Here is a 19,292-nt window from a genome sequence, read left to right on the forward strand (position 1 = left end):
CAAAAGACTAGAGGGATTCCGATCCTAACTGGTTATCTTTCTTATATTCGGTTTCGTTACAAGATCTTTACATCTACCTATATGAAAGTATAAAAAAATTACACTTATACGTTTAGTTAGATAAAATTTACGTTCGAATTCAGTCACTCAACTCTTTAAATCATAGAGCAATCTCTAATTAGCAACGTTTAATTAGATAAAATTTAAATTACATCCAATTCAATCACTCAACTCTTTAAATCATAGAGGGATGTCTAATTAGCAGAGAAAGAAATATATAGTTAACAAGGATTTAACCCTCACGGATTATTCAAAATATTTTCATAAAGTGTTAAGACTTTTATAGATGATGATTGATAATAATATTTTTTAGCTTGTTATGAAAATATTTTCGTAAAGTGTTAAGCCTTTTATAGATGATGATTGATAATAATATTTTTTAGCTTGTTATGAAAATATTTTCGTAAAGTGTTAACTTTTTTATAGTGTGAAGACATTTTTATACAAATTGTTACAACATGACTAGGATGAGTTTTAAAGTTGTTATGAAACAACATAGTATTCTACTATTCTTGGAAACAACTTGTGTAAGGCAACCATAAAGAAGTAATTACACACAAACTATATTTGATACTACGTGAAATAAATTCGTTACTATTTTCGCAACCGACCGTTTCTAATTCGTAAATAACTTTGTACTCAACAACTATCTTATCATCGATAACAATTTAGATACGTGACTAGATAAATATTATAAAAAAAAAAGTTTTGGTTTTCGTTTCCAAAACGTACATATAATAATTTAGATACGTGACTAGATAAATATTACTTTTATTATAAAGAAGTTTCAGTTTTCTTTTTCAAAACGTACATGTAAGCCGTATATTGTTTTTGCAAGTTCATTATAACATCGAGTTTTTAAAACGTATAGAAAAATTAGTTTGTTGTGTAAAGCGATGTTAATACTCGATATATTTGTTCCCTCTACCAAGTGAAAACTCAACTGTCCATAACCAAATAGTAAAGCGATAACGCGCGCCCTGCAATCAAACTCAAGTTTCGCCTTGATCGATACGACATTCTAACTAATAGAAAGGGTCAAAATGCGCTCAAGCAACCTATCTTACTAATATAATAATAAGGGCCTAACTAAGCCCTATGGTTGTAATTAAGCTACAACTCGAAATGATACAACCGTGGCTTCAAAAGATTTGTACGTTTGTGAGATCATTACTCAATCGTCATCGGATTACGATGTTAACATTTATTTAGTTACCTTTGAATTATATATTTTGTGTCCTAAAACAATATCATGTAAACTAATCAAGGGTTTTTAACAAGAGAATATATACAAGAAAGTGACAGTTATATTTAGTCGAAAACACAATCAGAAATACCCAATATTTTTGGCACTGCATGATGCATGAGTAAAACAATTTCTTGCCAAAGAGTTTGGACCCTTCTGTGGCAAAATTCTTCCAAATTAAGTTACAATATTCGACCATGGAATTTAAGGTATTTATATTTAACACCTATATATATTAAGTTTACAAAAGAAGACCAAAGTTAATTACATCCATTTATGTATACCATCTCATTCTCTCCAGCTAGATGTTATCCCTCCTCTAATCCAATGTGCTCACATTCTTCAACTTCACCAAGAAACACCCTCATCTTTCAACAAAACATGGATCTATTGGCTTCTTTGAGTACACCAAAAATCGCAGTTTATGAGCCGTTAGATTTGTTTAAGGGCAAAGACGCAGAAGAGATGGTGAAAACAATACCCTTTTATAGCTTTCTTCCTCACGAACCATGCAAGCTTGATGGTAGTTCAAGATCATTCGGTAAGGTTGGAAATCATGACGATGAGACTGTAGCATTGCATATTGGGCTTCCTAGCAGCAGTGATAAGGTTATTGTTGCGGATGATAGCAATGGTGACAACAACAACAAGATGGTGCCAAATGTGTCACCAAATTTTGAGTACTGGATTCCTACCCGCGCACAAATACTTGCTGGATTTACGCACTTCGCTTGCCATATCTGTAATAAAACCTTCAATCGTTATAACAACCTTCAGGTTAAGTCAGTTTTTCATTATATATTATCCATTTTCAAATTCTTTAAGAGTGTGGATGTTTAATTCACATATTTACCTAAAAAAGTTATCTTGTCAACAAATCACTTTATCAGCAACTATCATGTTACATTTATCAACAAATCACTTATATTTGAAAAATTCTGAGAACATTTGTGTTTAAAACATCAAGTGTAGAAAAATTATGAGTACATTTGTGTTTAAAACATCGAGTTTAGGTGATTGATGCATAACTTTAGGCACAACTGTTTATCTATGTTCCCTCTCTTTCACAAGACCTTTTTGATACAAAGTTTTGAATAATTTGATACATTTGTGTATCCCCAATTATTTTATATTATAGAATTATATTGACATACGGTTTCAAACGATTTGGTAGATGCACATGTGGGGACATGGGTCTCAGTACAGAAGAGGAGCGGATTCTTTACGAGGAACACAACCACGAGTAATGATAGGGGTGCCATGTTATTGTTGTGAAGAAAAATGCAAGAACAACATCAACCATCCGCGGTCTAAGCCACTCAAGGATTTCAGGACACTCCAAACACATTACAAAAGGAAACATGGGAATAAGTGTTTTTCGTGTAGAAAGTGCGAAAAGAGTTTTGCGGTAAAAGGTGATTGGAGAACACATGAGAAGAATTGCGGCAAACGGTGGCTGTGTGTTTGTGGTTCCGATTTCAAACACAAGAGATCGCTTAAAGACCATATATTGTCTTTTGGACTTGGCCATTCTCCAGCACCACCATCTTATCATGCCATATAATCAGTTTATACAATATCTACTTTCATGCTTATCATGTTAAATAATTGAAAGCAAGTATATGATAACAGTTTATACAACGCGGTTTATGTGTTATTGTTTTACAATTTTTGTTGTACTTGGTTTTCGTTTTGAAATGGTTACTTTAGTTCGGGGTTTCATGACAGCTAAAGTGAATTAGGGTCTATGTTGATTAAGTTTTGAAAATTAAATTCATACCTATATAGTTTAACCCTCAAAATAATATTTTATCAAACTAAGTTGATCGGTTTGAACATAGTTTATATTAAATCAATTTATCGGGCCTAAATCATCACTAAGGGTGTAAGGAGTTTGAATCTAAAAATAGAATCACAAAAATAGTTAATATTACCGTGTAGAATTGTACAACAAACACATGATATAATACGACATTTGTTTTCAACAGTCCAATCTTCAACCTTAATTCTTATTTTAGTGTGCATCAATATAGATGTCTTTTTTTTTTTTTTTTTTTTTTTTTCAAAATGATGATGTTTTCCTTTCTACACCTGATCACTAAACTACATTAATTGTATATTTTAAAAACTGTATATAGGGGTAAAATTCTTATTTAGCCATTATAATTAGCATTAGTTGTAGTGTGCTTTTTTCCTAAAATATAATGTTTGTGAAAATCTGAATGTTCCACTCTTTATGTTATAGTTTTTATATATTTTGTGTTAAATCCTAGGATTTATTTTCCTTCCTATTATTCAAAAGTGTGAAAAGAAGAATATTTGAGTATCATCTTGTTCTTGATTCCATTTGGTTAATTGTCAGTTAAGTACGTATCTAAGGTCAAATCAGTTCGTGCTCTTCTACAACCTGATTCTTGTCAGTTTGGTTCCTGTGTGTCGTAATTGGCTATGGTTGATTAGTATCCCCATTAGATTAAAGGAGGAATGATGTGTATGATATCTTACAAGATCATAAGTAGTGGTTTACATGGTGAATGGGCATTTTTCGTCATATGATATCCACGTCAGCATAGGTGAAATTACTCTTAAAATATTGTAGTGGTGTAAAGTGTGAGTCAAACAAAACCAACCAATAGTAGAGGTGAATGATGTGGAAGTTTGTGAAGTGTGTGAGCTTGGAGGCGTGAATCAAACCACAAGCTGAAAAAAATAGGGGGCTTTCACGAGGCAAGGGTGGTGGTGTTTGAGTGAAATGGTGTGAATGAGGGAAAACGCCCCCACTACGCTTGGTCTAAGGAATGTTCCTCGTTGGGCAGCTCTTGTATTTTTTCCTAACACATCTCTTGTTTTATTATGATAAAATAGGCTTTGGTTATTTGGAAACATGTAAGTCCCAAATAAACCAATATCAAGCAAATACAATTATTTGATGGAATCAAACAACCATATGATCAAGAACACGAAGAAATACTTTTCCAACCTTGCATACGATTATATTAAGTATAACAACTCGTTTGATACAAGGTATTCTCTCTAAATGAATCTCTCTCTCTCTCTCTCTCTCTCTCTCTCTCTATCTATCTCTCTCTCTCTCTCTCTCTCTCTCTCTCTCTCTCAAAACTGGCTAACCTAACTAATGAAGCATAAACTTATTTGAATACTAGCTAGGTAGACATGTCCCCTTATGGGCTCCCTATGGGTCGTTCTGGCCCACATGGCCTTGACACGGCCCAAATAACCTTTTATGACCCAAATCCTAATGCGAACTAAGCTAAATAATTCCAACTCGTAACTCATAGCCCATCAAATATATTTGATACATTAGTCAAAAATGTTAGGTCCAACAATACACATATTATTACAGCTTTGTATGTGGCGAATAGAACTTGTTTTATTTTTGGTTAGAAAGACACTATCAGTGTGAAAGTATAGTTTATAATTTTTTAATATATTTTCTATTTTTTATAAAAATATTTTTTTGTTAACTATTTTTATTATCATGTTGATTTTTTTTAATTTTCAAATTACCGTTATATTAAAAAACAAATGAAATAAACAGTAAGTTCATTAATTTAATGAATAACAATAAAAATAGAATAGAATTGAATAATAGTAATATTATTAAAGGAAGAGCTGGTATCGGGTACCAGTATCGATATCAAACTTATCAATTTCTTTACAAAATGTTGTTTTTTGTTAAACATTTTTATAAACATGTGGATTAAAAATTGGTGTTTTAAAAATATAAAATCGTTGTTATGCAATTTATTTATTTATTTAAACCTTTTTAAAAAAATGATGTTTTTTGTTAACAAATTTATAAATATTTATATAAAACAACCAATCAAACAAACTTAGCATGTAATACATAACGAGCAATTTAAACAAACATTACAAAAAACAACTGAAAAGATACAGCTAAAGCAAATACAAAAAAGTAGAACAATTAGATGTCAGTATTAGTAGTGTCAGAATCATCAACATGATCTGATGTGCCCACAGTTGCGCCTGACGTCCCTGCATGCGTGGCTGACATACCGGCATGCGTTCCTGATAGGGTTACACACGGATACCATCGCGGTGGTGGCGAGTCTTGTGGCCAGTGACCCATGAGATGAAACGGTAAATGGTTAGCGGGTTTAGCATTATATGGTTAGTTAGCCTTGTGTGGGCTATATTAAACCCATGTATGGCGAGATTAGTAGATGGGCTTGACCCTGTTCGTAGCCCATGTCTCCTAATCAATTTGTAGCATGACTTTTGAATATAAACAAGGTCTTGCACTAGGGCTTAGGTTAGAGACTTTACAAACTTTAGAGAGAGAATTTGTAGAGAGAGAGAGAGAGATAGGCGAATTTGATGAGAGGAGGTGGAGTCTTTGATTGATTGACTACTGCAAGTTAGATAATCAGTAAAAGACTATTTGTGTAATCGGAATTATGTTTCTACTACTTTATGTGTTTATCTGATCAAGAGGATTCTGCACTCTTGATTGGATTGTGAATCTTGTTAAGATCCAAGGCATTAAGGGGACCTACAATTGGAATCAGAGCAATAGGCTCTTGATTGACTCGATTCAGGATTGTATGCCACAAAAAAACAAGGATTTCGGGTGTTTTGAGGGCCATTCGGGAATGCTCTTGAAGTCTTGTATAGAAGGAAGCGTCGATCGCCTGTCTATGGGCTGAAGTTGGCAAAAGGCAACTAACCGAACCTGAGATCATTCAGGAACCACCGATAAAGTTGCCCAGATTGAGGGAAAGTTGAAAGCCACCTCCGATCGACAAAGGAGCTACACAGACAACCGAAGAGAATTGTTGAGAAACTGTCTGTCAAAAGAGCTAGAAAGAAATGAGCTAAAGAAGGAACACCTACTAGTATTCCAGAGAAAGATGAACTTAAAGGGAGGCCTCTATGAAGAAGCAAATCTGGTAGAGAGAGTATATAGGAGAAAATGTGGAATGAGCCTAGAACAAAGTTGCAAATGCTTTGCTAGTTATAGTGGAAGAGGTGATACATCATCAAGCCAGGTGTTAGGGAGTGTTATAGGATGTCTCCAAGTGTATAAGAGGTGTTAAAACTGAGTGGAAATGGCAGGGATGCGAGCAAGGTGGCACAAGGGTAGAATTCCTTGGCCAGCAAACAATTATTCCATCTGCAGGTCCCTTATGGACCGTACGGAATAAAGTCTTATGGTCCATAAGGACCTTTGGCGCACATAGTTTTGGTTTCCTTACAGACCGTAAGACATAAGGTCTAGCAGTTCGTAACCACTTCCCAGATACAAAGTAATTCATGCCTTTACGGTCCGTAAGAGTCACTCAAAGGCCAATAAAATGGCTTGTTGACATGTATGGTCCCTCCACAAACATTCTTCCATAATTTTACACATTTAGTCCCTCTCGCCAAACTACGTGGCATAATTGAGAGTTAAATGGACACGTGTCATCATATAATTCGACACTAATTTTCAGAGGTGTTACAGAATCGGTACCTACTACCAAGGATTGATGATCTGTTAGATCAATTGTAAGGATCCAGCTATTATTCAAAGACTGGTTTGTGTTCAGGCTATCACCAGAAGAAGATTGCTGATGAAGATGTTCCGAAAACTGCTATTAGCACACGTTATGGCCATTTAGAATTTTAGTCATGCCTTTTGGCTTAACTAATGCGCCTGTAGTGTTTATGATCCTCTTTGGCTCACGAGTAGATAAGAATATAATTGATGAATACTATCACAAATTTATCTAACTAGGGTTTGCATACCCTATTCATGTAGATGATTCTGGAGCTGTTGAAGAACGAGAAGTTGTGTGCCAAGTTCTCTAAATGTGAGTTTAGGATTCGAGAAGTTCATTTTCTTGGGTATGTCATAAACGAGAAAGGTATACGCGTGGAACCGTCGAATATTGAAGCAATTGAGAATTGGGAAGCACCAAGGACTTCCTCAGAGGTGCGACAATTCTTAGGACTTACTGGATATTATCAGAGATTCATAGAGAATTTCTATAGATTAGCGCAACCATTGACGCTAATGACCCAGAAGGATAAGAAGTTTGATTGGACAGAGAAGCAGGAGAAAGTTTTTGGTTGTTGAAGGAGAAGTTGTGTAGTGCACTTATTATATCCCTACCTGAGGGAAATGAGAGTTTCGTTATGCGTCACGTTTGGGCCTTGAATGCACATCTATACAAAAGGACAAAGTGACAGCCTATGCATCCAGACAACTGAAAGTGCATGATAGGAACTATCGTTAGCTGTTGTATCTTCCTTGGAGATTTGGAGGACATGTTGCGAGCGTGAGCGATAGATTTCGATGGAAGTTGAGATACTCATCGGCCATTAGCTGAGTTTTCCCTAAAACAATAGTTATCACACAAGTATTAAAGCTGCTCCGCTTGAAGTCTTGTATAGAAGGAAGCGTCGATCGCCTGTCTATGGACTGAAGTTGGCAAAAGGCAACTAACCGAACCTGAGATCATTCTAGAAACCACCGATAAAGTTGCCCAGATTGAGGGAAAGTTGAAAGCCACCAGGGCCGTCTCCGAAAATGAAAAAACAAATTGGCCATGTGCGAGATAAAAATTTGGGCCCTATTCGCAAAACCCTTGATTCAATGTTCCAAAAATTCCTGCACCGATGATGATGATGATATCCTGGTTAACCCTCGATTTTGCCCTTAAACAAAGCCCTTTACGTCGATGATGATGATCGCCTAGTCTGGTCACACAGTGTCACAGCGAACACAGCGTCTGATGGTCTTCTTTGCCCAGCGCCCTCTAATGGGTTTGATTTAAATATGTTTGTTTATTAACCTGGGCCTATTAAACTGTTATACTAAGGCATACCCATTTCAATTGGGTTTACTCATTTCTTGTGCACACACCCATACACTAGTTCATTCAAACACAGGCCCATTTGAACTTAATAAACAGGCCCTGTAACACTTAAACACAGGCCTAATAGTTTTGGGGTTCTTGCACTAGAAATCGTTTCAGGAAGGAGTAATATGAAATATCAGCCAACTGAAGAATCTATTTGTCTTGTTGATTGGGTAAAAGCGCTTTGACTGACACTACAGTTTTATATTATCCTACCCACAAATCCCAGTTAACTCATAATCTTATTATCATTATATTTCTTCCATTCTTAAGGTTGTTTCTCTAAAACAAAAGGGGGAGTTTGATGGACTTGGTGGATCCAAGACTAGTTCATTAACACAGGCCCATTTAAACTTAATAAACAGGCCCTGTAACATTTAAACACAGGCCTAATATTTTTTTTTATAAAAACATACATATTTTTTTTAAATATATATATATATGTGTATATATAAAAGAAATTGTTGGGCTCTATATTGGTTTGGGCCCTGTGCACAGGCCCATTCTGCACTTGGCCATAGACGGCCATGAAAGCCACCTCTGATCGACAAAAGAGCTATATAGACAACCGAAGAGAACTGTTGCATTTTCTTTTAGGTCGGCAATGGTGTTTTGTTAAAGGTGTCACCTTGGAAAGGTGTTGTTAGGTTTAGAAAAGGGGGAAAGCTAAGCCCGCGTTTTTTTAGGTCCTTTCGAGATCCTATCTCAAGTTGGATCAGTCGCTTATAGGCTCAAGCTACCGCAGGAGTTAAGCGGCGTACATGAGGTGTTTCATGTATCCAGCTTGAGAAAGTGTCTGTCAGTTGAGACACTACTCATACCCCCTGGTGAGGCTCACGTAGACGATAAACTGAGATTTATCGAAAAACCTGTTGGAGTTCTAGATTGAGAGATTCAGAATCTTAGGAGGAGTCAGATTAAGTTAGTGAAGTTCCGCTGGAATTTCAAACGTGGACCCGAGTTCACATGGGAACAACAGGACCAGATGCAATGGAAATATCCCTATCTCTTTCCGTCGAATTCGAAATCGAGACCTGTAGTGTAAAATTTCGGGGACGAAATTTCCTGAACAGGGGGAGACCGTAACACCCGGCTATTTTGAGTCTGTACCGTACTAGTGTGACACGTGTTATGTACAAATAAAAGCAATATTTTATTCAATTTAGCGTTAGTATATAGTATTTGATGTGATGGTAGAGTTAAACTTCGTTAAAAATTATTTGTCAATAATAAGATAAATGTTATCATGTAACGAACAAAAAGCGAAAGAAAGTTGGTAACCTCCCGATTAATGTTAAAATCCTAAAAATACTCCGTTATGATTAAAATGCTATTTTTAATCATATTTGTGAAGAAAAAATAAATAAAACGCTTAAAATCTCTATTTTGAGAACTTAAGCGCATACTGCGCAATACCGCGCGTGTCTTACAAAATATATAAACAACGCAACCAGTCGATAAATATTGTTCAGTAATATTATGGCGAGTTATTTTTTATAGAATAATAAAAATAATTTTGAACGCCTTAAAATGTAATTAAAACACGAAATAAAATACATGATAGTCAGTTAAATACCATTTTTTGCCTAGTATATATTATATATGTATGCATATGTGAAGAGTGTGTGTGCATGGGTAGGTGGCAGCCCCATGGGGTGCCTACCTTTCCTTCTTTTTGATAAGTGTTGCCTAGGGAAGATTTCAAATCATTCAAAATCTAAACACTCCACCAATGCACATTCCAATACACAAAAACTCTTCATCTCTCTCTCTTCTCTCTCTTTCGGCCAAACACACCCCCACTCCACTTCCATTTCCATTGTTCATTAAAATCTTGAAGATCCAAGTTCATTTCAAGTTAGTTCCAAGTCTATTTGAAGATCCAAAGGTGATTCCAAGGTGATTTCAAGAAGGAACAAGCTTGCATTCATCAAAAATCCCATCAAAAACCCATTGTTGTTCTTGGACTTGATCTTGTTTCTTGATGATGATGGTGATAGCATGTTTCTCAAACACTTGGGTTCTTCATAACTCTTGAAAACTAATCAACAAAATGATCTTAGAAAAATAAAAAGTGGAAGTATATGTATGTGTGTGTGTGTGTGTACGGTCGTGAGTGTGTGGGTGGGTTCGTGTTGGTGTTTTGCTTAAAAATTGAGTTTTGATTGAAATGATTCTTGAAAGGTGATTGCATGTATGATCAAAATGGATTTTTGTGAAATTTTGTATGATTTAAGATGAAATAGATAAAAAAGTTGGTGTTTGGACACATATGCATGTTTCGTGTATGTATATATATATATGTATATATGTACATGTAGGTTTATTCACTAGTTCATAAATGTTACATGCATTGAAGTGGTGATGATTATATGAATGATTTAGTTAAGGATGATGTCTTGGATTATATTAAAGATAATAAACGAATGTTGGATGAGTTTAAATGGCTAGAGGATGAGGAAATGATGATCATGCATTAAGTTTTTCTACAAAAGTGTTAGTTATGATCAAATTATGATATGAAAGTAAATTAGCGATGAAATGAAATGATATAAGAAAGATAAATTAAATCAGGTTGTAAACATGTTAATATGATGCTATATGATATGTTTTGATAATACAAAGACGTGTCATAAGTTTGGTAGCTTTGCATGTTGTACATGAAGCTTAAAAAGTAGTAAAATAGATTAAATTGCATGATTCATGTGACTTACATAAAAACTGCACTAACATGAATATAAGTGTCATTTTATTCGGTGAATAACATGTGTTATGTTAAAGTATTAAGTTGTGACGATTTTGGATGATTATAGTAAAGTTCGGTACAAGACTATGCGTTAAAAACCGTAAAAATCGGCTTTTAAAGTGATCTTCGCAAAACTGTTTTAGATCAGGTTATAAACTGATATTTTTATGATAAATACAATTATTTTAACTTATAATAGGTATCCTTGGTGTTTGGCTAGTCATATGTGACTTCTGACACCCGAAAACCTTACCGAAATGTTAAAATACGTATATTTCAACGTACGCGAAAACAGGTTGTTCAAGAGTGAACTTTGTGTCATATAATATGATATGTTGATATGAGTATGTGTAATGTGATACTCTAAGTCTTGACATGATAATAGAAGTTAAGACTATACATGTACACTTGTATGGTTAAAACGGTAATTTCGTCAGATGTCACGTTAAATATATAACTTATTTGTTGAGCATGAAAATAATACATAGGTTAACTTGATGAGTTATTTTGTATATAAATGCTTTAAAAATGATAGAATATATAAGTTGATAAGATACGTGAATTACGAAATTCGACGAATATGTTCATGTTTATGTAAATATATATTGCGAAGCGCAAATCATAGATATATTATACGTAAACGTATGCGATAACGGATATAACATGATGAGGGTCACCAATAAAATCGTTCAAGTCGCAAGGATCTTATATTATGTTATATATATATATGTATATATATATATATATGTATATATATATATATATATAGGGTAAAGTTCATTTGAGAACCACCTTTATTGTGAGAACCGCGAGAACCAATGTGAACACAAAATAAAATCTAAAAAAATCAAAAAAAACACTAAAAACAATTTTTTTTTAATATTTTTTTAAAAAAAATCTCTATATTTCGTTACCAAAAAAAACTATTTTTTTCGAATAACAGTTATCCATGCACATGTGCATATGTATCATACCTTCGACAAATTCCGTAATACATTATCAGTAATAGACAATTGCACTTTATTTTACAATACAATCCGTAATACACTACTTTTTACATTACCAATATTCAAAATGCACATGTGCATCATTATGTATAACCATGATATAACGTGTCTTGGTACAAAAAGTTTGTGATTTTGAATGGAGAAGTAGGCCTATATAAATGTTTTTTGGTTAGTTATATCTAGTGGTTGATGGTTTGGTTATAATTGTCAATTTATGATGTAATATGTTGATTGGATGGTATAAATGGTGTTTATATACATGTAATAAAGTGAAAAATATTGGTAATCTTATTGTATTATAGATGGTAGGAGGTAATGGTATTGTATTATGGATGGTAGGAGGTAATGGTAGTGTATTATGGATGGTATGATAGATGAAACAGAAAGTGTATTCAAAGTAATGTACCAAAACAACTTATTTCATGTTGATACATATAGATGCACATGTGCATTTCTAATATTGGTAATGTAAAAAGTAGTGTATTTTTTTTTTGAACGGCAAATTTGGATCACTGACGGACTACTGGAGTATCATCGTGCCACCAGCAGAACCACCCGATCATATCCATCTCCACTAGGCAATAATGCCTATACACCAATTCAGGAGGAAACCCAATAAATCTGGGAAAACCCCCCTTTGTGGGAATCGAGCCCATGACCTAATGGTCACAAGCCTTATCCCATCACCAAGATACCACTAGGCTATAATGCCATGGGTAAAAAGTAGTGTATTACATATGGTAGTGTAAATGAAAGTGCAATTGTCTAATATTTGTAATGAATTACGGAATTTGTCAAAGAAATGATAAAAATGCACATATGCATGTTTGTGTATTATGGGTGGAATAATAGATGAAAGAGAGTGTATTCAAAGTAGTATACCAAAACACCTTATTTCATGTTGATACATATAGATGCACATGTGCATTTCTAATATTGTTAACGTAAAAAGCAGTGTATTACACGTGGTAGTGTAAATCAAAGTGCAATTGTCTAATATTTGTAATGAATTATGGAATTTGTCAAAGAAATTATACATATGCACATGTACATGGATAACTTTTACTTGAAATTTATTTTCTTCTTTTTTGAATTTTTTTATTATTGACGAAATATAGCGATTTTTCCAAAAAAAAAATAGTAAAAAAAAATTCGGTGTTTTTTAGATTTTTTAGGTATTACTGTTTGTGTTCACACTGGTTTTCGCGGTTCTCGCAATAAAGGGTGGTTCCTAACGGATCCTTCTCCTATATATACTATATATAAAGGCATATAGGAAGGACTTCTTAATGTAATTTGCCATTCCCTTAAAACACCCTTAATGCATGATGTACAACCCTCTAAAGCATAATATAATTTACAATCCGAATTATACCCTTCACTTATAAAAACACACGGGTACACAAATCAATTTTAGGGTTTCTCATTCTCATCACATTTTATCCGCCCCCATCGAGTTTCTTTCCTTCCAAGCGATTCAAAAGAGATCTAGGGGTTCTCTTGGCGATGCAAGATCTGGCTTACTCAATGACACTAGACCAAGTCTATACGACACCCGATCGACTGAGTTCGAAGGTGGTGAAGGGTTTTCGCCATCAATTATATTGTCTGCTACACTAAGTCCGATCACCAGAACTGTTTTAGAGGTAACTTTTTGTATTCAGTTCAAGTCCCTTAAATGCAACGATTGACATTTGGTTCCATCTTTCAGGTAGATCTGGTCTAGATTTTGTGTGGAAAGATCACTGGCGTAGTGCTGCTCAACACTGATGGACTCTTGTTGAGGTCGACGCTGGCATGAGCAACCAAATCTGGCGATATTTTGACTCCAGGGTTCTACTGGTAGGTTTATCAAGCAGATCAGTGGCTTCCTTTTTATTATTTTAGGTCACGAATCCAATGTTTATGTTTGCTCTAAACTTTAAGTTATAGTGGTTCTGTGTTGTTTATTTTGATAAAGTTGGTTGGTTGGTTTGAAATTAGATTTTGAAATTTTATGTTTAGGTTGCAAAGTACACTAGCAGAGCTACTCTGAGGTTGATTTGTCAAAACAGGGTAAAGATGGTGATGATTTGTTGAAGGAAAAGAATCCTAGGTTCAACAAATTTGTTGGTGGTACTGGTGGTGATTATTAGGTTTAACGATTTATCTCTATTTTTTGTTGATTTTTAAAAGTTGTCAAATTGCTAAATTTCATTTTCTTTGTCATTTTAGTGTATATTCTAATCAATGAATTGTTCAAGGGATATTCGTTATGAACTTTTGGCGTGTCTTTCCCGTAATTCTACTGGTAAAGATGGGGTATATAATTGATTCAGAAGCTTATATAATTAATTTCTTATTAGCTATTATGCTTAATGAATTGTGTTTGCTAAGCTGCAAGAACTTGGAGTGAACCCGATATGCAAGGTACACTGCCTGTGCCTCGAGATAGCCACAGCTGCACTGCGATTGGTGAATCTAATTTTTGAATTCACAAACGTATCCCTAAAGTATTCTTTTTTTTTCATTTGTAAAGGGAGACCTAGAGACAAAAAAAGAGAGCGTTTGTATCAGGTTTGTCATTCTATGTTTTGCTGATATCATGAGAATAAGATTTTAAGGTAAGATCCGGGAAGATTGCAAGATTTTTCAATATATTTTATTTTAGTAAATGTAGATGTTTTAACTTTGCTTCAAGTTATATTTTGTACCTTTGTAGTTTCTTTTTGTGCTAAATAACTAAATCAATAGAATTTGAAAAATAAATAAGAATCTTTTTGAACAACTTGCTTTTTCAGGTTTGTACTGGACAGGTGGACAAAATTAAGGAGGAAGAGGTTGGGCTCAAAGGGGGAGGGCAACGCCGAATGGGTGATCCTCAAGGATGAAAAATCCATCGCATAGTAGTCAATCAAAATCGAGACCGTCAACGATTCAGACAAAAAAAAAATGTAAATATAATCGTAACTGACCCATTTGCAAATAAATGGGTCAAAAGGGCCACATAGTTGGACTTTTCACTCAACACTGTTTGTATTTGGTTGTTATAGGTGATCTGTGAACATCTAGGATTAGGCGTGAAGACGGGTTTGCCATACATCTTGTTGGTGCATATTTCGTACGTCTGCCACTGTGCGAATAGTTAAATAGAGCGTGTGTTGAAAATTGTTTAGAATAGTATCAGTTGGATAGGTTTTAGTACTGTAAAGGTCCATCTGGACGGATGGACAAGTCCATCCGGACGGATGGACAAGTCCATCCGGACGGATGGACAATAGCATAGTCCAAACCCCATCCGGTCGAATAGGTTTTGACATTGTAAAGTCCATCCGGACGGATGGACACTAGCTCATTCGGATAGGATAGGTTGTTGCCTATAAATAGGGAGTTGGGGTTCCCATTTGGACAAGTTTTTGGATCCCAGAGGGGACATGCTGTCCAACTGGTCTCATGGTGCTGTAACTTTCACATATGAATAAGAGACCATATTATAAGTGACTGCTCGGTGTCGTATCTATCTTCTACTCCTTTCTTAGTAATAACGACGAACCGAACACGTTGTATCGGGACCGAGGCTCGGTCAAACTCGCCGCATCCTAGAATCACAAGTGGTATCAGAGCTACGGTACTGATTTAATCGATCTCTCAGTCGGTTAAATCACCCAAGCTCATCAATTTTGGGTTAAACGGGAGTTTTGACGTTAAAACAGAGAAAAACATCAAAATAAAGGTCGATTCACGGATGAATTTTGGAATTGAATCCATCATTCTATTCAGAATTGAATCGCGTACAATCGTGTGAAGCTTCATCATGAAATTCACACAAATAAAGATTCTGGATGGAAAAAACACGTGATTTTGGAGTCTTCTTGAGCTGTTAGAACATAATCCTTCGGATGACCATCCGAGCGGATGATCATCCGAACCATATAAACTCATTCGATCGACTGATCATCCGAACCATATAAAGTGACTTTCACCAGGATGACCATCCGAGCAGATGATCATCCGGACAAGTAAACCCATCCGATCGAATGGTCATTCGAACCAGTTACTAAACTCATTTGGATTAAGACACACAGGTGGCTAACTGTCAAGGTGATCCAAAATCAGTCCATCCGGACGAATGGACCTATCCCATTCAAACAGATGAACTAATGCCTAAAAAAGGCATTTTTGTATCGCAACGACGAGTAGAGTCTCTAGAAAAAATTTGTTGATTGAAAATTTTTTCGGGTTTTTAACGACCAAGCTGGGTTGTTGGGGACACCGTCTGGGGCTTCTGTGAACAGATTTAATGATGCGATCATGGATTTTGGAAATTAGTGGGGTAGTCATGATACTAGTGCAGAATGTTTATCATCTGGGTTATCTGACTATTTATGGGCCAAAACGTAAAATCCGCAATGATGAAAAACTGACGCTTTGAGGAAAATTGTCATATTTTCGGCATAGTCAACTTTTTCATAGATAAAAGAGGACTGAATTGCTCAGTTTGAGGGGAATTCAATGATAGAGACGTCAGAATTTGCAAAAATGAGAGGGAATAAAAAATTTTAGATGTTCCAGCATTATTGAAATTCGTGACACTGCAACAGTATTCAGGTGGTTTCGACTTCAGATTGTCAGGGGGAATGTGAATCTGATCATGGGTGAAAGCTTCCGAGATCAAGATGATCCGAGGTGTTGATATCTAATCGTGGACGAAAGCATCGGAGATCTGAGAGTGATTGTGGATGATAGCTTCTGAGATCTAGATTATCCGAGGAGATGAATCTAATTGTGGATGAATGCTTCGGTGATCGGATTACATTACCAGATTATTTGTTTTCCGATGAAGATTTGCTGATTGTGGAGAATACTGTTTACACGGATCAATCATTCTTATGGTGCGTTAACGTTGATCACGGAAAACGGGATATCAGATCTTCAGGGGGAATCACGGATTAGAAGTTAACCAGTGGGGTATTTGAAGTTTCTATCAATTGACGGTTGAGTTGTACATTCTTCGATCAAGCAAGCAGAATGCGAGATCGTGGTGCTGATATGATATATTAAAAGCTGAGCTCGGATGCGGTTAAAGCTAAAACAGAGGATGCTGCATTGATTAGTTTCAAATTGTTGATTGTTCATGAAGGTTGCAGTTTAGCAAATCAGAGGAGATTCGTGAACTATGCAAAAGACCTGAAGATTCATTTTAGGGGGAATTGGTGCTTTACTCTGTCAAAGCAAACCTGAATCATCAATCGAGGGGGAATCTATTGAAGATTTCAAGATGCCTGATTGAAGTTGAAGAATAATTGAAGATTGCAGAATATTCAAACACAGCTCAAGGTTCTTAAAGTATTAATGACGATTCGACAAGTCCATCCGGACGGACAGGTCCTTCCGGACGGACAGGTCCATCCGGACGGACACGTCCATCCGGACGGACGGACAATAGCATAGTCCAAACCCCATCCGGTCGAAGAGGTTTTGACATTGTAAAGTCCATCCGGATGGATGGTCATCCGGACGGATGGACACTAGCTCATTCGGACTGGATATGTTGTTGTTTATAAATAGGGAGTTGGGGTTCCCATTTGGACAAGCTTTTGGATCCCAGAGGGGACATGCTGTCCAACTGGTCTCATGGTGCTATAATTTTCAGATATGAATAAGAGACCATATTATAAGTGACTGCTCGGTATCTTATCTATCTTCTACTCCTTTCTTAGTAATAATAATGAACCGAACACGTCATATCGGGACCGAGGCTCCGTCAAACTCGCCGGATCCTAGAATCACAAGTGGTATCAGAGCTACGGTACCGATTTAATCGATCTAACAGTCGGTTAAATTACCCAAGCTCATCAATTTTGGGTTAAACGGGAGTTTTGACGTTACGACAGAGAAAATCATCAAAATAAAGGTCGATTCACGGATGAGTTTTGGAATTGAAGCCATCATTCTATTCAAAATTGAATCACGTACAATCCTGTGAAGTTTCATCATAAAATTTACACAAACAAAGATTCTGGATCGAAAAAACGTGATTTTGGAGTGTTCTTGAGCTGTTAGAACATATTCCTTCAGATGACCATCCGAGCGGATGATCATCCGAACCTTATAAACTCATTCAATCAACTGATCATCCGAACCATATAAAGTGACTTTCACCAGGATGACCATCCGAGCGGATGATCATCCGGACAAGTAAACCCATCCTATCGAATGGTCATTCGAACCAACTACTAAACTCATTCGGATTAAGACACTCAGGTGGCTAACTGTCAAGGTGATCCAAAATCAGTCCATCCGGACGAATGGACCTATCCCATTCGAACGGATGAACTAATCCCTAAAAAGGCGTTTTTTGATCGCAACGACGAGTAGAGTCTCCAGAAAAAATTTGTTGATTGAAATTTTTTTCAGGTTTTTAACGACCAAGCTGGGTTATTCGGGGACACCGTCTTGGGCTTCTGTGAACAGATTTAATGATGCGATCATGGATTGTGGAAATTAGTGGGGTAGTCATGATACTGGTGCAGAATGTTTATCATCTGGGTTATCTGACTATTTATGGGCCAAAACGTAAAATCCGCAATGATGAAAAACTGGCGTTTTGAGGAAAATTTTCAAATTTTCGGCATAGTCGAGTTTTTTACAGATAAAAGAGGACTGAATTGCTCAGTTTGAGGGGGAATTCAGTGATAGAGACGTCAGAATTTGCAAAAATGAGAGGGAATTAAAAATTTTAGATGTTCCAGCAATTTTGAAATTCGTGACGCTGCAACAGTATTCGGGTGGTTTCAACTTCAGATTGTCAGGGGGAATGTGAATCTGGTCGTGGGTGAAAGGTTCTATTAGGAAACTTTATTTGTAAGTATTGAAGAAATCAGATTCAACTGGATCTATGAAGAGGATAACAGTCCTGAAGATCACAAGAAGAAGAAGATCGGATAGGACAACTGAAAGCTGCAACATCTACTTCAAAGTATTACAAGTTGATCAAGAGCTGAAGAAGATTATCAAAGAAGGTCATTTCTGATGGATCTGATGATATTTCTGATGAAATATCATCAGTTTCTGACGATTCTGATCATCAGATTTTCTGATGATTTGTTCACCAGAATTTCTGATTCTGATGAAGTGGTTTATCAGAAATTCTGATGAATACCCCACATGTCTAAAAATCAGCTCTATCCTGCCACAATAAGCGAAGCAAGTTGACATTATTGGATATCATGATGACAAAAGCCACTTGATAATTGGATTCAATGAATATGTCAAGAAGCTACTTTTTGTAGGAAATAATACATGAATAAACTAATGTTTATTCATGTATTCAGCCTTCTATAAATAGAAGGCTCACCAAGCAGAGAACA

General features: G+C 35.7%; 1 protein-coding gene across 1 annotated transcript; it reads left to right on the top strand.

The window, feature by feature from the left end:
• Positions 1-1,687: 1,687 nt before the first annotated feature.
• LOC110875699 (protein TRANSPARENT TESTA 1) lies at positions 1,688-2,870 on the top strand. The gene is made up of 2 exons (XM_022123904.1): positions 1,688-2,083; positions 2,481-2,870. The coding sequence occupies exons 1-2, from the start codon at positions 1,688-1,690 to the stop codon at positions 2,868-2,870; spliced, it is 786 nt and encodes a 261-aa protein (XP_021979596.1).
• The last annotated feature ends 16,422 nt before the right edge of the window (positions 2,871-19,292 follow it).

Source organism: Helianthus annuus, chromosome 9 (assembly GCF_002127325.2).
Source record: "Helianthus annuus cultivar XRQ/B chromosome 9, HanXRQr2.0-SUNRISE, whole genome shotgun sequence".
In the NCBI taxonomy this organism is placed as follows: domain Eukaryota; kingdom Viridiplantae; phylum Streptophyta; class Magnoliopsida; order Asterales; family Asteraceae; genus Helianthus; species Helianthus annuus.